The sequence below is a fragment of the Mercenaria mercenaria genome, unplaced genomic scaffold, assembly GCF_021730395.1.
Source record: "Mercenaria mercenaria strain notata unplaced genomic scaffold, MADL_Memer_1 contig_2202, whole genome shotgun sequence".
NCBI lineage: Eukaryota > Metazoa > Mollusca > Bivalvia > Venerida > Veneridae > Mercenaria > Mercenaria mercenaria.
Genome location: NW_026460246.1, coordinates 34131 through 53511, shown reverse-complemented (window position 1 = coordinate 53511; position 19381 = coordinate 34131). Strand labels below are relative to the sequence as shown.

Genomic DNA, 19381 nt, shown 5'->3' with positions numbered 1-19381 from the left:
CTTAGTCCAATAAATGAGCTGCGCCATGAGAAAACAAACATACTGGGTATGCGGCTAGCATGGATCCAGACCAACCTGAGCATCTGCACAGTCTTGTCAGGATCCATGCCACGCTTTCAAGCTTGCAATTGGGAAAACCGGTAGCGAACAGTATGGATCCTGACCAGACTGAGCAGAAGCACAGGCTGGTCTGGATTCATGCTGGTCACAAATGCACTATGTTGGTTTTCTCATGACGTAGCTCAAATTACAATCAGTTCTCTGTGGTAATCTCTTAAGCTGACTAGCATAACTTTTGTCACTATTACATGAAATAAATGAAAAATTACAAAAGTTACATGACCAATAATAATTAAATACATATTTATTAAATAAATATATAATCTGATTGACTGCCTTCAAATACCCATATATTAGCCTATTCCTATGGGTAATTAATATCATTTTATACAGACTTAAGTAATAAAATAATTTAGATGTTGACCTAAAGGATGATATTTTAACATATTTATTTCCTCTCTCCAAACAAAATACAATCTTCATTGGTATAGTTTGCTAGAACATAATTATGTGTTTATAATATGGACAGGATATATAATCTTTATATTATTTCTTTTTCAGGATTTTGTCAAGACTGTCACAAGTTGATGATTCTTGTGTTGAAGTTAACACATTGTATGAAAGCTTCATTTTTGAGGGAATGGAATGTGGACAATTATCAGAGTCAAATAAGCCAAGTATCAGATTGTTTGTGGAACATCTAAACCACTTGTGTCCACATATCAAAAGAGTAAGAAAAGATGGGAAGACTTTATACAGAGGTTTATCTCTACTGCCTTTAAGCCCGGATGTAACATCCAGTAAAGAATTTAACATTCAAGATGTGAATAACAAAATTCCCAGTGACATTCAAAGAACCATATTAGAAGATTCAGTAATATGTAACTTGAACACTCAAAGTTTGTCTAATGGGCAGGCTATAGTTAAATCTATCAAATTCCACATGGATGGCACATGGTCGCTTGAAATTACTACACAAACTATTGAATTAAGTAAAATTCACATAAGTAACAGATTTCAACTGAACAATCTGCAACTCATTTTTGATATTGTAAACAAAATTGAACTTTGCTCTTGTGTTGAGCTCACAAAGTCTGTGATAATCAGTCGTTTTCATACTGTTGAAATCATTAAAAAATCAAAAGATTCTGAAGGTATTCGGTGTATTCGGTCATTAAATTGTAACAGAATTGTGCCTTTCAATAGTGTAAGCAGCAGTTGTAGAACTTGTCAAAAAATGACTTTATTCACACCTTCTGATTCTAATAAAGAAAATAAACAAATCCATACTGGAGAAAATAGTAAATATGAAAATATAAGCAAAGGAAGTGCAACTGCTGAAGACATAAAAAGACTAATTCCAGATGCCAATGAAGAAATGGTGGAACTTTTTATCGAGCAAGCCAAAAATATCAAAAAGGACCCCAGGGGAAGAAGATGGTCAAAGAAATTTATATCCATTTGCCTTCAACTATTCAATAAAAGTCCACAGGCCTATGACTTGTTACGACAGAGTAAAATTTTGATATTTCCTTCCACTTCATTACTTATTCTATACAAGAATCTTCTTAAACAGGACATTGGATTTCATGAGGATACTTTTATGTGGATGTTCAATGAAGCAAAACGTCGAAATCTTACAAACTGGAGTGGTGGAATCATTTTCGACGAAATGTCTATTCAGGCTGACTTGCAGATAACCAAAAATGGAGACGCTGTAGAGCTTACAGGCTTTACTGACCTGGGTAAAGATGCTGATATGTATTATACAATGAGGAAAGGTGTTAAAGACAGAGTTTTAGGTACACATGTACTCCAAATGCTGTTTCTTGGAGTTACTGGGTTTCGCTTCCCATTCGCTCATTTTGTCACAGATTCTATACAAGCAGCAGAACTCTACTTTTTGTTTTGGGAAGCTGTAGATAAGTTAACTATAACTGGCTTTAACATACTATATACCTGCATGGATGGAGCTCAGTGTAACAGAAGTTTCTTGAAAACAAATATTTCTGACAACATTCAAACATTTACTACATTAAGTCCATGTAATTTAAATAACATTATATTCATGATGGATATTTCACATGTATTAAAGAAAATAAGAAACAATGTTTTAAAATCAGGAATTACTTCTAAGTGTACTAGATTGTTAACACTTCCTTCTAATTATACAGTTCAGTGGCAGATGATTATAGATTGTTATTACTGGGATACTGAAAATTGTTTACAATTACACAGAAAATTGTCTAAGGACCACATATTTCCAGATAGTCAGTTAAAAATGCGCAATTATCTTGCGGAAGATGTACTTGATTCAGAAATGGTTCACGTCATGAAACAGTATCGAATCTACCTTGGACAGAAGGGAGAGATTTTGACTGGAATTATTGAATTTTTAGAACAAACGTCCATTTTAGAACGTATATTTAGAGACATGCGTCCTATTCGAAATTCTGATGATGAAAGACTACAGGAGCTTGAAAAAGTTGACAGATGGTTTCAAACTTGGGAGGATAGTGTAAGTAAAGAAAACAAAAAAAGAAGTCTTATGTCTCCTCAGTGTCATGAGGACATCCACTCCTGCTTAATTGGATTTATACAGTTATGTAAAAGATTTTTTGATGATAGATCAAATAGTGGTGTCTACATAACTCCAGGACTAATAAACTCTGATCCCATAGAGAATAACTTCAATCAACAAAGATCAACCTATAATGGGGCTAATAGCAACCCAAATGTTGTGCAATACCGGAATACTATGAACAGTATAATACTTGGACAGAACACAATATCCCGTAAGTCTAATGCAGGTTTATCCAAAGGTCCTACTTCAACTGGATGTGAAACCTTACCAGGACCTCTTAGAAAGAGAAAATCAAAACAGTCCTATGGCAAGGCTAGTAAAATCAAAGTGATCAGAATGTAAAAGGTATATATTTTACAACTTTACTAATACAGTGTTATAAATACAAATACTTTGCTAAATCATGTACTTTGTAAGTCTACACATTTAACTGTATAATTTAAAGGGTTTGAAACAAACTATTTTGAGTAGACTAGCAACTAGACTGATATTGTCACAAGATGTCATATTTTTCTGTTATTGTCTACATGTATTTAAGACATTTACTCAGAGAATAAAATTAGAATTATCATTATTATTTTTTTTGACAGAGGATACAGACTAGTTATATTCACAACTTTAATTGAAATTAAAATTGATACATGTATATCAAAGTATAGGAGCTAGTCTAACTTTTAATGTGTTACTAGTAGTTATTTTATAGGCCTAAATATATAAACTTATTGAAGCCTATGATGAAATATTGTTTGTTTCCTTTCCAAATTACTGTCCACCAAAAATACCCCTATCCCTAATATCTTATAACAATTGTTAAAAACAATTTGATTTTACAATTTCATTTTAATTGGAAATGTTAATTTATAAATTTACCTTGTTAACAGTCCTTTGCAACAAGACACGTCCTCATTCACTGGAACTGTATCTTCAGAAATAAAGTCTGAAATGATTTGCGGCTGTCTAATACAGTACTTTGGATCATAATTAATCACTCGTATGCCTTCACAGCTTCTAGCCCTTGACAGTGCCACTCCTAGCTGGCCAGGTTTGAATATCTGTTGACAGTCAACATTGACTCTGTTCAAAAGAAAAGGTTAAAAAGCTGAAACATGACATTGTATAAAAATAATGTAACTCATACATTGCAACTAAAATATTTGTTGTATGTTGTTTTTTGGTGGTTTTTTTTTTTTTGGGGGGGGGGGGGGTTTACACTCAACATTATTTGGAGATATATTTTACAGTTGAATGTGTAGATAACTCATTGACTCACTGATTAATAGTTTAATATGAACTGTAATCTAATGTAAAATAGCAAATATGCATCACACTAAGAAATTAAGCTTGTGAGACTTTTTGTAATATATTTTAATATTTCTTTCTTTAAATCATTGTAGACTACAATAAAATACCTTTCCAAAGTCATCCCCTGTGCTTTATGGATAGTTATACCAAATGCTGGTTTTAAAGGGTATTGAATTCTTGAAGCAATGTTGGCATTCACAGAAGGACTGAAAACTGAAAAGAAAATCAGTTAAATAAAAAAATACAAAGAGACATTGCATGTCTAGAATGTTGATATGTTTTCCCCCAATACTAGGATAAAATTACTGTTTAAAAAGTTCATATTTTATAGAAATTGTCTCGTGTTATTTAACCTAATTTGCCTAATTGCACCAGTGCAGGCCATTAAATCAGCCTGCACATCTGTACAGTGAACACATCTGTACATTAAATCAGCCTGCACATCTGTACTCTTCAAATGATAAATGGTACTGCCCAAATTAAAGGATGGAACAGTCCATTTTAGATATTTAGCAGGCTAAAGGTTAAAATATTTTTACAGCATAAATTGCTTTAAAACATTAATTTTATTTAATATTTTAAGTATTGACAGTTTCAGGCATTAGGCATTTTCTGATTTATCAGAAGTTATGTGGTTGGGCATAATTAAAATGTAATGAAATTCATTTACCATCAAATGTAACTTTTTGAATTCTTATTGTGCCTGTTGGAAAGGTTACGCTTGGCCCATCTTTATCTATGTCGTGAACTATTCCTCGCAAGCCGTTGTAAAGATTGTCTGTAAGATTTCGTATTAATATAACAGGCATTCCTATCTTTAGCCATAACACTTTTTGACAAGTAAGGCGGTCAAGGTATCTATTTTCACCAGTGTCTGCAGACTGGAACTCATACAGCACTCCAGGCATTTCAAGAATGTTATTCCTGTTGAAAGAATCCACCTGTTGATTTGTTGCAAAAAGTGTCGGTTCAAAGTGTTGTGTCTCTGGGAGTGGTCTTGATAAACATTCAATAAAGTGTGAAGAATTCTCTGAAACGTTACCTTTACAAACTTCACTTATCACCTGTTTAAACTCAGCTTCTGCAGCTGACTGTCTCATGATTTCACATAAAACAACTTTATGAGGTACAACATTGTAAAAAATACTACTTTCAAAGCAAAAACTTCCGTCATCCCTATACAAATTATTGGCAACTGGGGGAAGTTGTAAAAAATCACCACAGAGTATGAGTTGCATTCCTCCAAAAAACTTGGATGCATCTTTCAACTGGCAGGCAGCATTTAAAATTTCAAATGTCCTCTTACTTAGCATAGAGCATTCATCTATTATTAGAACGTCAGTCTCATTGATTCTTTGGACCACTTCATCAAACTTCCTGTTAGAACGTAGCACATCTCTTATTTCTGAGCTACCATGTCGACAGTCTAGAATTCCCGCAAACCTGTGCACTGTGGTAGCCATACCAGTAGGATAAACTGCACAAGAAACCCCAGTTGTGCAAGTCAGATGCACGTTTATACCTCTATCTTTCATCGTTTTATAAATGTAACTGAGCACAAAAGACTTCCCTGTCCCAGCTGCACCAGTAATCAGTAGATTATGGCCTTGTAAAGCCACATCAACCGCGTTTTGTTGTTCAGTATTCATTTTCTCTCGTAACACTAGTGTTTGTTTACATAATAAACATGTGCTTTTGACTGGAATACCGCTGAATTATCTATAATTTAACGCGACTGTGTTTTAATCGGAGAACCAGTCAACTCAGCCAATGAAAACTACCGATACAAAAAAACGATCATGTGACCCTTTCTTGTGTCATGGCTTGAAAAGAAGAAGTGTTTGTCAGTAGCGATAAAAATACACGATTTCTTCACCGATATAGCTTTCCGAGGTGTGTAAATGTTTGCAAATAGTGTATTTATTATCATTCTTAAGATCCATCAGTTGTTTCACGACGTTCTACCGCTATTTATTGCATTTTACGCCTGCACACGACCGTGTAAATATTTTACGACTGTGTGTCCAACTTGTAAACACGGCTGTGTCGGCATACAGAAAATTATAAATTATGACTTTTTTGAACATTTTGATGTGGGAAAAGTATACATTTTCGGTTAGAGTGATTCTTTGCTCATGTAGTTCAGTGGTTATGAATCGGATATTACCAAAATGTGGCGCGATAGCATGGGGTACAAGAACTTAGGTGACAGGATTGAAATTGACCATGTTCCACCCCTTGTTTATTTTTATGTTATTTTTATGGGTGATTTTTTTTTTACATGTAAGTTCATTAATTTCATTAAAAAAACATTTAAAAAAAAACCCTCTATTTTAAAACTTTTTTTCCCCTCTATCATAGCATGTGACGGATCCCTGTGGTTATAATTTCATATCAAACAAAAACTGCTTTGAAGAAGCAGAACTACTAAGAATTTGCTCAGAGCTTTAATTAAATTTTAAATGTATATAGCTTAAATAACAGTCATCTGAGTTCGATACATAGGAACTAGAGCCTGAGCATAGACATTGCTTCACATATCGAGGGGTTAGAGCTAGAATTGTTTAACTCTTTTTTTGTTTCCGACAAATACAAATTTTGATTGAATGAGTATATTTAAGTGATATTTGATGTTATAAAATGTGTCTCAAAGACTATAAGTACTCAAAATATGTTAAAAATTGTATAATAATTACATTTTTAAAAAAAACGGCCTCGGTAGCCTAGTGGTAGAGCGTCCGCTTCGAGTGCGAGAGGTCGTGGGTTCGATCCCCGGCCGCGTCATACCAAAAACGTAAAAAATGGTACTAGGAACTTCCTCGCTTGGCGCTCAGCATTAACAAGATAGTGCTAGGACTGGTCAGCCCGGTGTCAGTATAATGTGACTGGGTTGGGTATCATGCCACCTGTCTACGGCGTGATATTCAAGTGAGGCAGCACTATGTTGGGCATTATGCTCACTGCTACATGTAGACACCATCGTTTATATGACTGAACAATTGTTGAAAAAGACGTTAAACCCGAACACACACACACACACACACACACACACACACATTTAAAAAAAACGTTTTAATAATCTATTCTAGAGTCAAATTACAAAGAATATTCTTCTTAAAACAACACTTGTTAAAACCAATGATTCTCGAAGCTCTTGTCGTACTATTAATAACTATTCAATGCCTGGATAATCGCTTCCTTCTAGTGTATCCGGTTCTGGTAGGTAGTCTCTGGCATCATTTCCTTGAAATACTAATGAAATTCTGAAGGTATTGTTCCATCAAGGTAAATTTTTGCTGATGTGATGAGAAGTTTTAAATTGTAAAACGGAAGTAAATCATATTTTACAGAAGCTCCTTTCCAAAATGATTTCACTTTTATACAGTGGGACTGAGAGTCATCCAATTTTATTTAATATGTATATTTTCATGTTCATCTTTCCGGAAATTCGTCCATTTAGTTTCCTCCATTTGAATTTTTCTCCCTTTATGTCGATAGCACATGGGGGAGTACATACTTTTACAAATATTCTCTATATCAAGAAAATGTCTCATTGGTACCACAGCAAAGGATTTCTCTTGTTTGCAATTCTTACAATTCTAATCCACTTGCTGGGCACATATATTGAAGTTAATTTCTTAGCTCTTTCCGTGCGTCGTTTATACTATTACTCTGCATTTGCACGTGTCCTCTTTCTAAAAACGTTTGCTTGATGGTTTTTATGTTATTGTATTTTTCTAACGCAACCATTAATGCTGCAGCAACAAGTTTGTTGCGACTTTTACCAGCACAACAATCAGAATAAAAATACACATGCTTTACTTGAAGTGATTTTGTATGCCAAAAGTCAAGGTCCAACTTAACGAGCCCACTGGAGCCTCTTTGTTCTTCAGTTTATATCACATATAACATATTGAACTTGAATAAGGATAAATTGTAGTATGTAATAAACCTGGCTGACAACAGAATCGGTAAAACAGCTTCTTGCTGAGTTCCTGTTGGTAACTAAAATTATTCTCTCTGCAACAAGCCTTATTTTATAACAGAAAGGTTCCTCCAGTATTTGAGACACCGCCTTCCAGTCTTCTTCTAGTATTCTGAAATCAAATTAGCCAAACATGCATTATTACTTTGAAATAATGTCAAGTGTTGTATATGTATATCATACACTTATGCACAGCTTTTGATATATGAAAACATAGAATATATTTACTTAGCGGTATATTCAAAACAATCCAGTTGTCACAAGAATAAAGTAAGAACATGTTTTTCTTTGTGATATATTAAAATGAACTTTTTGTAAACAGACAATAAACGTGTTTATAGTTAAACATATGAGCTTATGTATGACTGTAAAGAGTTTACCTTCTTTTTAATTCCTTCTCAAAGTTAAATGTTGAGAGTTTCCCATCTTAGCTGAGAACAATAACAAGTTATCAAGTTATCAGGTGAATACAGCATAAACTCTGATAAGAATATTACTTTACATTTATAATTGCCAATTAAACACATGTGGATAAAGATCTCGACATAACACAGAGGTGCTTATTCCAAAATTAAGTACGTGGTCATATTTCATGTGTGTCTTGAATTATCTACATAATGTGTTACTTCTAAAATGGTTTAAATGCACTTGTATCATTTTGGTACATTTTATTTCTTTATAAAATAAAACTGTATACCGCTAGAAGGAACTAAGTGGTGTCAATGCACAGATAACGTTTCGGTATATAACAACTATTGAGCTCAGCACTTCTTGCGCTAAGGTTTGTTTTTTTTTTTGAAAACTTAAGTTCAATACCTGATATGGTCTCAAAGATATGGGCGAATGAAAGAGCTTTTAAAATGGTATTAAAAGGTATCAAAAAGTAATTTTCAGCGAAATGTGGACTTATGCCGTTCTGGCCGTAAACCCTAGATATATATGAAGCAAAATTAAAGGTAGTAGGCATAGACAAGGCAAAGCATACATACAATTTGGGACAAACGAACAGAGGAAAGAATACATTTTAGTTCAAGAAATCATCTTTAAGCATATCAAACAAAAAGTCGATCCTTTTTATGAAAGTTAACCCATCGTTTTTTAGTTTAGTTATCAACAAACAGCCGGAGGGATATGCAAATTTCATTAAATAATATTTTACACACACGCATGCACGCATGCACGCACGCATACTGTGTAATATGAGTAACGAAAGTATTTTGTTCAACTCTCGATAGCTTGTCTTCTGTAACCACTGCTTACGCAAGTAACTCACCTGGAGAAACAAATGTCCTGTAACTTTTGAAAATTAGGAATTCAAGACCAAGGCGGTGTTTTGGGCATTGACCGTTGATGCCGCTATGTTTTCCTTGTTTTCATTTATATTTTTTTTTCTAAGTACGTATAGATAACTGTAAATTATTTCAAAACATACACTGCTGCACGGTTTTGTTCTTGAAGCCAGTTTGTTTCTGGTGCATCTTTATTATTGATGTTAATATGCTTGAACCACAACACTGGTACAGTTCATCATTTTATTTATATTTACTTCACAGTTTATAGCATAAGGTTGCAAGGTACACCGAAATGATAATACAAGTATCGTAAGTGTCGACAATGTTGTGACCCTGAAAGTAAACAATAAATTACACTAAATACTTATGAGCTTACATACACATGAGCGGCAATATGAATTAAAACAATAGCAATCCGGACAGCCTTGAAGACGATTATTCCTTATTCAATATCATACTCCGACAGGGAGTATTACACCAAATTTAAATATAACTCTCACAAAAAAAGGTCAGGTTCGAATCCGTATTAGACATTTGGTTTCAGACATATATTTACAACATAGTATTATGCGTATTTCATAATAACTCTAAAAGTATACAACGTACGTCATCAAGTAGCCAATCCAAGCATTACCTTAAATAAGCCTTTACAATCATATATAATAAATACAACATTTTACATACCGATTGTGGATCGAATCAACACACACACCGTCTCTACAACTGCTCTGTACTCTGTCCAACACACACTCTCGTGAAGGTGCTGTTATGCTGCAAATTAGAGTAATAACAAGTGCAACAAAGTACCATAGACTGTGATCCTTTATTGTTACTGCATAGGTATTAATTAGGTTTAAGAATAAGATTATAGAAAGTAAGAAAGTTAAAAATGCCGCCATCTTGAATACTATATACATGTACAACTACATGTATTCCAAATATTTAATTACTTATAAAACACCAGAAATAAGCTTGCAGTCTATATTTAAACAAATGAAAACAAGAGCAAAGCATTCCTAACCTGCAATAATGACCATTTCAGCCATAAATAAACAAACAGAAGAACCAATTCACAAAGTCCGTCCTCCTCTACAACTGACTAGGAACTGATATCACGTGACGATTACAACAATGATGAAAGGCGGGAGAAATTACCTATGATAGTCCAAGGGAGATAACTAGTACTTGATTATGTAAATAATCCAACCTGGTTACATACTTCCCCTCTTTCAAAATTTAACGTCCAAACTGTCAATAAAAAATAGTACACACTGTCAGAACATCATAATACATTATTATATATCATACATTACAATCCTGCATACAACTGCATGAAATCTAACAGGCTTCATATCTATTAGCACCAACTGCTATCACCATATATAACAAACACTACAGTGTGTCTACCTACAATACATACTGTTACCTTAAAACATCTATAAATGTTTACATACTAAGGATACCAATGCAAGAATTTTACAACTATGTGATTGTCCTATTACACTTACTACAGGTTCCAACATGTAATAGCAATTGTAATATGATGTAATAACAAATGGTATCAAATCTCATTTATGACAGCATCTTTCTCCCTGTCCTAAAAAGAAATGTCTCATTTCCATTAGTTGCTGGAAAACAAACATGTAGTTCAAATTAATGCTCTATATCAATTGAAATACATAAATAAACCTGCAAATAAAACATGTATAAAAACATTTAGTTAATATATTGTGACACTGCAAAATAAACAACTATTACATACTATACAGTATTATCACATAAAATTTATTTCATAATGGCATAGATTACACGTCTAGCTGTATCAACGTCCATACTGTTTAAAGTACCTGAATTGACCATAACTTCCAAAGCATGGAAACGAGGCTCATACTGTCTGGTACAACTGTAAAGTTGATAGTCCTCCAGATGTTTAGGCATTTTCTTTTCTCTGGTCGGTCTTCTAACTGGTTCTGCAGCTAATCTTCTTGGTCCATTCTTAGGTCTCATCTCTCCTGTCCTATCTTGTGTATCTTCTCTTCCAACTACCATCTGTTTTGGTTCTGTAGTATCTTTATCCATGCCATGTATTACTTCTCTATCTTCTATCCTAATTTCTTCTTTCTCTCTGTGATCATCTTCTTGTACATCTTCTAATGTGTCATCTATTGTAGTCTCTATATCTTCTGTCGTCCTAACTGTTTCATCAGTCATCACTCATTTCTGTGTTTGTGTCCCTGTCTTCATCTTCTACCCTGTGTTCTATGACTGGGCTCTCCAAACCCATGTCTCTTTCTTCAGTTCTTGCTGTAATGTGACTATCCCTGTAACTTCTGTTTGCAATGTATCCTGGCAATCCACCCGGAACAAATGATTTCTATGTAAAATTCTTTCTCTGCCAGTTGCTGATCTTACTCTAAATACAGGGATTTCTTCGCGAGGCTGATCCACAATTGTGTGCAACTCTTCTTCGAACTTATCCGCTATCTTACGTTTTCCTTCTCCATGTGCTAATATCTTTACCGGTATTTTATCACCAATTTCCAGTCTAACTCCTCTGACCTTCTTATCGTATTGCTTCTTTTGTTTTTCTTTCGCTTTACCGACATGTTTTTCTACTATCTCCCTGGTTTTTGTCATTCGATCCTTCAGATCTTTTATGTAGTCTGTCACACTTCTGTTTGTTATATCATCTTCTCTAGCCTGGTCAAACATTGTATCTATGGGGAGTTTTGGCTTTCTGCCGAACATCAATTCAAATGGTGCTATTTTTGTCGATTCATGTGGCGTACAGTTGTAAGCATAAACCAATGAGTTGATGTACTTTTTTCAATCTGGTTTCTGGGAATTTTCCAATGTTCCTAACATGTCTAAAAGACTTCTATTAAATAGCTCTGGTCCAGCGTTACCTTGTGGGTGATAAATAGATGTATGCGATTTCTTGATGTTTGTTAACTTGCAGAGTTCTTTGATTAAATCAAACTCGAAATTTGGTCCTTGATCGGAATAGAGTCTTGTTGGTATTCCGTAGTTTAGAATAAAGTTGTTGTATAAAAGCTTCCGCTGTTGTTCTTGCGGTCTGATTCTTTGTCGGAATGGCCATTGCGTATTTGGTGTAATGATCCGTTACAACCAAAATGTTACCAAATCCTCCTTTGGATGGTTCAAGTGTAAGGAAGTCACAGCAACCCAACTCAAGTGGGTAAGTTGTTGTGACATTAACAAGAGGCGCTCTCTCATTTGTGCCAGATTTTCTGCGTAAACATCTGTCACAACCTGCGACCCAACGGTCCACATCAGATGCCATGTTCCTTTCTCTAATGAGTTTCAATGTCCTTTCTTTTCCAGGGTGTCCCACATCATTATGAAGACCTGTCAGTATATCTTTCTTTTACATATTTGGTATAACCAACTGTTCTATCTTCCTTTCATTCTCTTCTATTTCTCTAAACAAGATGCCTCTTTTCATTTTAAGATGATTAAAAGTCCTTTTAAAAGTAAGATCCTCTTTGCTGAAAAACAAAGAAAAATATCAAACAGGGAATGCCACGCACCAAAAGCGCAGCCTCCTCAAAACGAACCCCACAGCAGAAGTTTCTTCCTGGTATTTGTTTGTCTATTACGGCTCTTCTCCATTTCTCAATGATATATTCTTGTCGTTGCGCTCTACGAATTTCTCGCATTTCTATCTGCACCATAGGTTGTCCAAGATCTTCAGTGACTTCAACGATGTTAATACTCATGGCCGGAAGTGTCTCATAAAATGGCACTGTAATGCTGAAACAAACAGCTTAAATGACTTCATTATCAACTTTAATCATGTCTTCATCATTCTGTGTAAGTCTTTCATGAGGATAACGACTCATTATGTCAGCATCAGTATTTTTGACTCCAGGCTTGTAGAATAAGTCAAAATTGTATTCGCCAAGGGCTGCTGCCCATCTTTGGCCTGTTGCGTCCAATTTCGCAGGAGAAAGCACATAAGTCAATGGATTATTGTCGGTAAAGACCATACAATAATTGTTTATCAGATAATCTGAAAACTTTTCAGTTATAGCCCATTTCAGAGCTAAAAATTCCAGCTTATAAGCGGAATAGTGCTTTTCAGATGCTGACAGTGATCCGCTGGCATAAGGAATCTCTTTCTTGAGATCCTCTTGCTATTGATAGAGCACAGCTCCCAATCCATGTGACGAAGCATCAATATGTAATTCGTATGGCTTCATGAAATCTGGATAGCCTAGCACCGGTGGAGAGGTTAGAATTACTTTAAAATCCTCAAAAATCTTCTGTTCACTTCAATTCGATTTCTGATTTCTTCTTTGATTTCTTCTTCGATGTCGGATGAGGAATCAACTGAGCTAGAGGTCTTGTGATTTTACTAAAGTCCTTAATAAATCTCCTGCTAGAGACAAAAATGAATGCAATTCATCCGGATTATTTGGTGTGGGCCAGTTCTTTATTTTGTCAATTTTAGCTGGATCTGTCTCTGTTCCTTCACTGCTGGCAAAATGTCCCAAAAAGTTGATTCTCTGTCTGAAGAAATGACATTTTTCTGGAGCCAGTTTCAGATTGCATGACTTAAGGTGTTGAATGACAAGTTATAAGCGTTCCAAATGCTCTTCAAATGTACTGCTAAAATGATCAAATCATCGAGGTAGACAAAGCAGATTTTCATGTTCAGATCTCCTAAGCAGTCTTTTATTAGCCTCTGGTAAGTTGCTGGACTGTTGGTTAAACCAAACGGCATCAGATTGAACTCCCAGAATCCCAATGGTCCTACTGTAAATTCTGTTCTCTCTTTGTGAGTCTCCTCTATTTCAACCTGATGGTATCCAGACTTCTGATCTATAGTACTAAAAAACTTTGCACCATGTAGACAGTCAAAAATTTCCTCTCTCCTTGGAAGTGCATAGGAATCCTTAGATGACCAAAGATTCAACTGCCCGTAATCGATACATAGACGAAGTTTCCCGGTTTTCTTTCCTTACTAATACTACGTTCGAAGCGAAGGGTGATTTAGAAGGACGAATAATACCACAAGCTAACCGTTGTTCAATGTGTCGTCTAACTTCCTCAACCATGGACGGTGGTATACGCCGATGTTTCTGTTTGAATGGAGTTTCATCAAGAAGGTCAATACGATGTTTAATGTTGTTGCAAAGTCCAATATCATTGTCACTTGTAGAGAAAATATCCCTGTGTTTGAATAGAAGATCTTTTGCCTGACGTAGTTGGTCAGGTCCAAGTATATGATCTTCATCAATGAGTAAGTCCTTAACAATCTGCCTTCTCTTCTTTTCAAGCTCTTTTTCTTCTGTCCTGTCTATTACTTCATCTGTTACCTCCACTGGTTGAAGTTCACGCAAGATTTCCTTGGGAGATATAACAGCAGTGTTTGTTGTTAAGTTTGTTAGAGTGATGTTGAAGGTGTTCTTATTGTTGCGGTTGAATTTGACAAGTCCAGGTGTGACGTCTATGTATGCAGGCATTGACGCGTCTTCAGTTTCCTGTAGCATTGCTGTAGTATCAGGATAATCCATTTCTTTATCTGTGCATGCTAGGATGGTAACTGATTTGTTTGGTCCAAGTGTAATGTTATGTGCCATAACACTCCTCACAATTGCCAATCTGTTGTTATTTTGATGAAGTGTCTTTTCTCTAATGACCATTGTTCTGAAACAAAGATACCATGGAACGTGAAGTTGAGCTTTCTGTAAAAATTGCTCTCCTGAAATAGACTTGCACTCTTGCATTCTTCAGACGACACAGTGCTCTGATTTGATCCCCCAATAAGAGCACTTATTCTTTTAAATCTTTTCTAGATTTATTGTCAGTGGTCTTGGTACAATCTCTGGCCATGTGACCCCTCTCATTACATCTGTGACAAGCTCCCCTAAATGTGTTTGTTCCTATCGGTCGAGTTGGCCTATACTGATTATCACCACGTCCTCTACCTCGGTTCATCCTAAACCTTGCGTTAAAACCTCTATGAAATCTTCGACCTCCGAAACCGTATCTCGATTGTTGGTACTGAGGCTGCTGCTCTGAATCTCTTTCTTGTAACTGGTCTATGCTCTTATGTAACTGTTTGACGATTTCCTTTAATTTAGTAATTTCTGATTTCTCTTCCTCTTTCTTTTGAGCTGCATGACAAGTTTTCATGTTAACTTCATCTCAGATTCCAATTTCCTCAACTCTATCTTGAAACGATCATAGTCCGTAATGATGTCGTTCTTATATTGGGCAATATGCTTGAGGTCCATGTTCAATCTTTGGTATAATACCTGTTTCAGAATCTGATCACTACCTCTAGTATAGCTCCTAATGTAATAGCCTGAGCATCTGAGCATCTCTCCCAACCTAGACGCATAAGTATTAATGCTATTTTTTCCTTGAGTGCAGGAATAAAATTTCTGCATAATAGATTCCTTGCTTTCTATGTTGCCATAGGTACTGTCCAACTTCTTTATTATTTCTCTGACTGTCACTCCTGTACCTAATCTTCTAACGATATCACTTGCCGTGCCTTTAACTGCCCTCCTAATTCCTAAGAGCAACTGCTCCTCTGAAAAAAATCCTTCAGTGATCAGTGATTCAATCTCAAATCGAAAAGTTTGCCATGTGACATGTCCTGTATTTTCATCCCCATAAAAATATGACATCTTAGGGAATTGATAATATCCTCCTGGTCTATGTTTATGTGTCGCAGCTGGGGTAGAAGGTAGATGACCCCGACCTCATCTCAGTGTTGTTATATTTTCTGGTCCTTCGGGATCATTGATTTCAACTCATTTAGATTTGAAGATTGAATACCGCTTAAGCCGGTGCTAGGGGACGTGGGCAGTGTTGCATTTTCCATTACTGCCCATGAACAGACTTAATCAAACCGAGTCTGCAATTTTCACTGTTTGCCTTGTTCTCGGTGCTTCCGAGGGATCTACTTTCCAGATTTTATTTTTGTACCAGTACTACTTGTTGTTGAAGATGAAGTAGGTACAGTAGTACCAGGTGAAGTAGTCATCTTCAGTGGTACACTATCTTTAGGAAGTCGCAATGGTTTAACTTCCTTTTCTTCATGTAGTCGGCTATCCAAATCTTTCAGCACCTTTGCAACATCTTCCGGTTTCCCTCCTATTCCTGGATCCATTCTATCTGTTCGAAATAAATCAATCAATTTCATTTCCTCCTCCGTAACTCCTCCAGCAGCCATTCCTAAATTTGTGCTCTCCGTATATTTTTCGTCACCGGACATGTTTCCTTCAATCTATCTTTCAACTAGAAACCTTTAAATGTAATACTACACTTTTTTACAAACAATAATTCAGATAATGTAGTATTGCACTATCTCTCAACAAATACCACTCTTCAGCATTGAATCTCTCAAATAAATAATAAATAATCTTTTATTTAAAACACACCAATCAATCAAACTACCATTTAGGTCAGTTTAACACTGATCAATTCATCAAATAATCACTTAAGTCGGTGTTGCACTGATCAGTAAAGTCTAAGTCACTATATAAAATCTGCACAAAATATAAGTCACTTCTGCGCTACATGCAGTATTTTTGCACTAACTTAAATCTTATTACACGTTTGCGTCAACTCAATTTCATTTAATACAGTTCTGCGCTAACTCTCACTTAGTACTCTTTCGCACTATCAGCTGCCAATATACTATCAAAGTCAACATTGGTACAATAACACAGTATCCGTTAATTCAATATTGCACTGACAATCAGTTCAGTTAAGTCACTCTTGTACCAACAGTGCAACTTCCAATTATAATTCAATATTGCACTCACACAATATGATTTGACAATTAAATGACTTAAGTCTGTATTGCACTCACTAGTATATGATTTGACAAATGACTTAAGTCTGTACTGCACTCACTTGTCAACACATAAGTTGTTATTGCATCAATTATGTGTGAAATATTTTATATAAGTCACTACTGTATTCAGTCTCTCAAAAATATTTCAAATTCACTTACGTTATTATTGCAGTCAATATATTTATTGACAACACAACTGCGCTTTATTCGCTGTTGCACTAACTATATTGTGTTTTACAAATCACCGTGTAACTTCAAACACTATTCCCTTGTGCCACCCAAATTCATACATATAAATCTATCAGTCTATACACAGTACACTTCACCTTATTGATAATGCAGTATAACACTCATCGAAAATACCAGTATTTCAGTTACAACTTTTAAAGCACTAACTCGACACGGTACCATTTCACCTTAAACAATTCAATATGGCACTCAACATTAAGTTACATCAACAGTGCACTTATTACCCTTTGCAGACTGAGATACAACACTAATGCATCAAACACAAGTTTGATAATTCACTCTGGTACTTACCTTACTGTCAACTTTAATATTGCATAAAAGTCTAAACCCAGTAAGTCAACAATATTATTCAGATATCTCACTTTGTTCTGAATAATACTAAGTTAACTCAGTTTGCCCCTGAGTGAGTGAGTGAGTGAGTGAGTGAGTTGGGTTTTACGGCGAATCGACATAAAATGGTCATATATCGCCGAGAAGAAGTCATATTGCAAACGCCAACTGTAAAGCATAAATATTGATGCAAAAATGTAAAGCATACCCAAAAACATCCATGTAAAAAAGTAAAGAACAATATGAGTAATGTAAAACATATCTAAAACATCCATGTAAAAATGTAAAGCATATCTAAAAACAGTTATGTAAAAATGTGTATACGTGATTCTCAAAATATCAGCTGCAAACATAATAATATTGCAAGATGTAAACAAAAATATGAAATGTTAGATTTTTTTATATATTCCTATCTGCTTTAAAAACGATAATATATTTCCGACTGAAACGTTTTCAAATAATTCTTTCAAAGACTGAACGTCATCATATGTACCGCGCTGTGTAGCAAAGTCCGCACAGTCGATTAGAATATGTTTAATAGTTAGCGTTGTTTGACATGGTACACATTCGGGTTGATCTTCTTTATTCAAAAGATAAGAATGAGTCAAAGGGGTATGAACTATTCAACAGCGAGAAAGAACAACTTCCTCCCTGCGAACAGATCTGTTCCCTTGGTGCCATTCCCCAAGAGTAGGTTTGATATCATGTAGTTTATTGAATGAAGCACTGTTCCATGACGATTGCCATTTAGATGAAATGTATTTCTTTATATTGGGCCTAAAATCGGTATGTGGTAATTTCAAATTAGATTGAGATAATGAAAGGGATTTCTTTGTGACTGTGATGCAATATTAAAGTTGACAGTAAGGAATTTAAAATAAAGCACTTTCAAAAATAATGTAAGCGTCCATGTCTAATTTTTCAGCACTCATCACATGTAGATAGTTCCGACGTCCCCAACAGACCTTCCAGTGCGTGGCCCCACGTTGGGCGCCAAATGTTACCCTTTGGGTTCTTCTACTTCTAACTAGAATTACAGCTAATATGCTTGAACCACAACACTGGTACAGTTCATCATTTTATCTATATTTACTTCACAGTTTATAGCATAAGGTTGCAAGGTACACCGAAATGATAATACAAGTATCGTAAGTGTCGACAATGTTGTGACCCTGAAAGTAAGCAATAAATTACACTAAATACATATGAGCTTACATACACATGGGCGGCAATATGAATTAAAACAATAGCAATCCGGACAGCCTTGGAGACGATTTATTCAATATCATACTCCGACAGGGAGTATTACACCAAATTTAAATATAACTCTCACAAGAAAAGGTCAGGTTCGAATCCGTATCAGACATTTGGTTTCAGACATATATTTATAACATAGTATTATGCGTATTTCATAATAACTCTAAAAGTATACAACGTACATCATCAATTACCAGCATCATATATCAGCATTACCTTAAATAAGCCTTTACAATCATATATAATAAATACAACATTTTACATACCGACTGCGGATCAAATCACCACACACACCGTCTCTACAACTGCTCTGTACTCTGTCCAGCACACACTCTCGTGAAGGTGCTGTTATGCTGCAAATTAGAGTAACAACAAGTGCAGCTAAGTACCATAGACTGTGATCCTTTATTGTTACTGCATAGGTATTAATTAGGTTTAAGAATAAGATTATAGAAAGTAAGAAAGTTAAAAATGCCGCCATCTTG

The 19381-nt window shown here is 35.2% G+C and overlaps 1 protein-coding gene across 1 annotated transcript; it reads right to left on the bottom strand.

Moving 5' to 3' along the window:
* Positions 1 to 3510: 3510 nt before the first annotated feature.
* Positions 3511 to 5843, bottom strand: LOC128552247 (uncharacterized). The gene is made up of 3 exons (XM_053533277.1): positions 4617 to 5843; positions 4054 to 4159; positions 3511 to 3718 (listed from the first exon to the last, which is right to left on the bottom strand). The coding sequence occupies exons 1-3, from the start codon at positions 5593 to 5595 to the stop codon at positions 3511 to 3513; spliced, it is 1293 nt and encodes a 430-aa protein (XP_053389252.1). The 5' UTR covers positions 5596 to 5843.
* Between the last annotated feature and the right edge of the window lie 13538 nt (positions 5844 to 19381).

What these genes read in the sequence shown, in the direction of transcription:
- LOC128552247 (XM_053533277.1), bottom strand. Translation starts at nt 5,595, where the DNA reads ATGAATACTGAACAACAAAACGCGGTTGATGTGGCTTTACAAGGCCAT. An exon ending in TCAAAAAGTTACATTTGATG is followed by an intron (nt 4,160 to 4,616) that starts GTAAATGAATTT and finishes TTTTCTTTTCAG; the next exon opens with TTTTCAGTCCTTCTGTGAAT. An exon ending in CAGGGGATGACTTTGGAAAG is followed by an intron (nt 3,719 to 4,053) that starts GTATTTTATTGT and finishes TCTTTTGAACAG; the next exon opens with AGTCAATGTTGACTGTCAAC.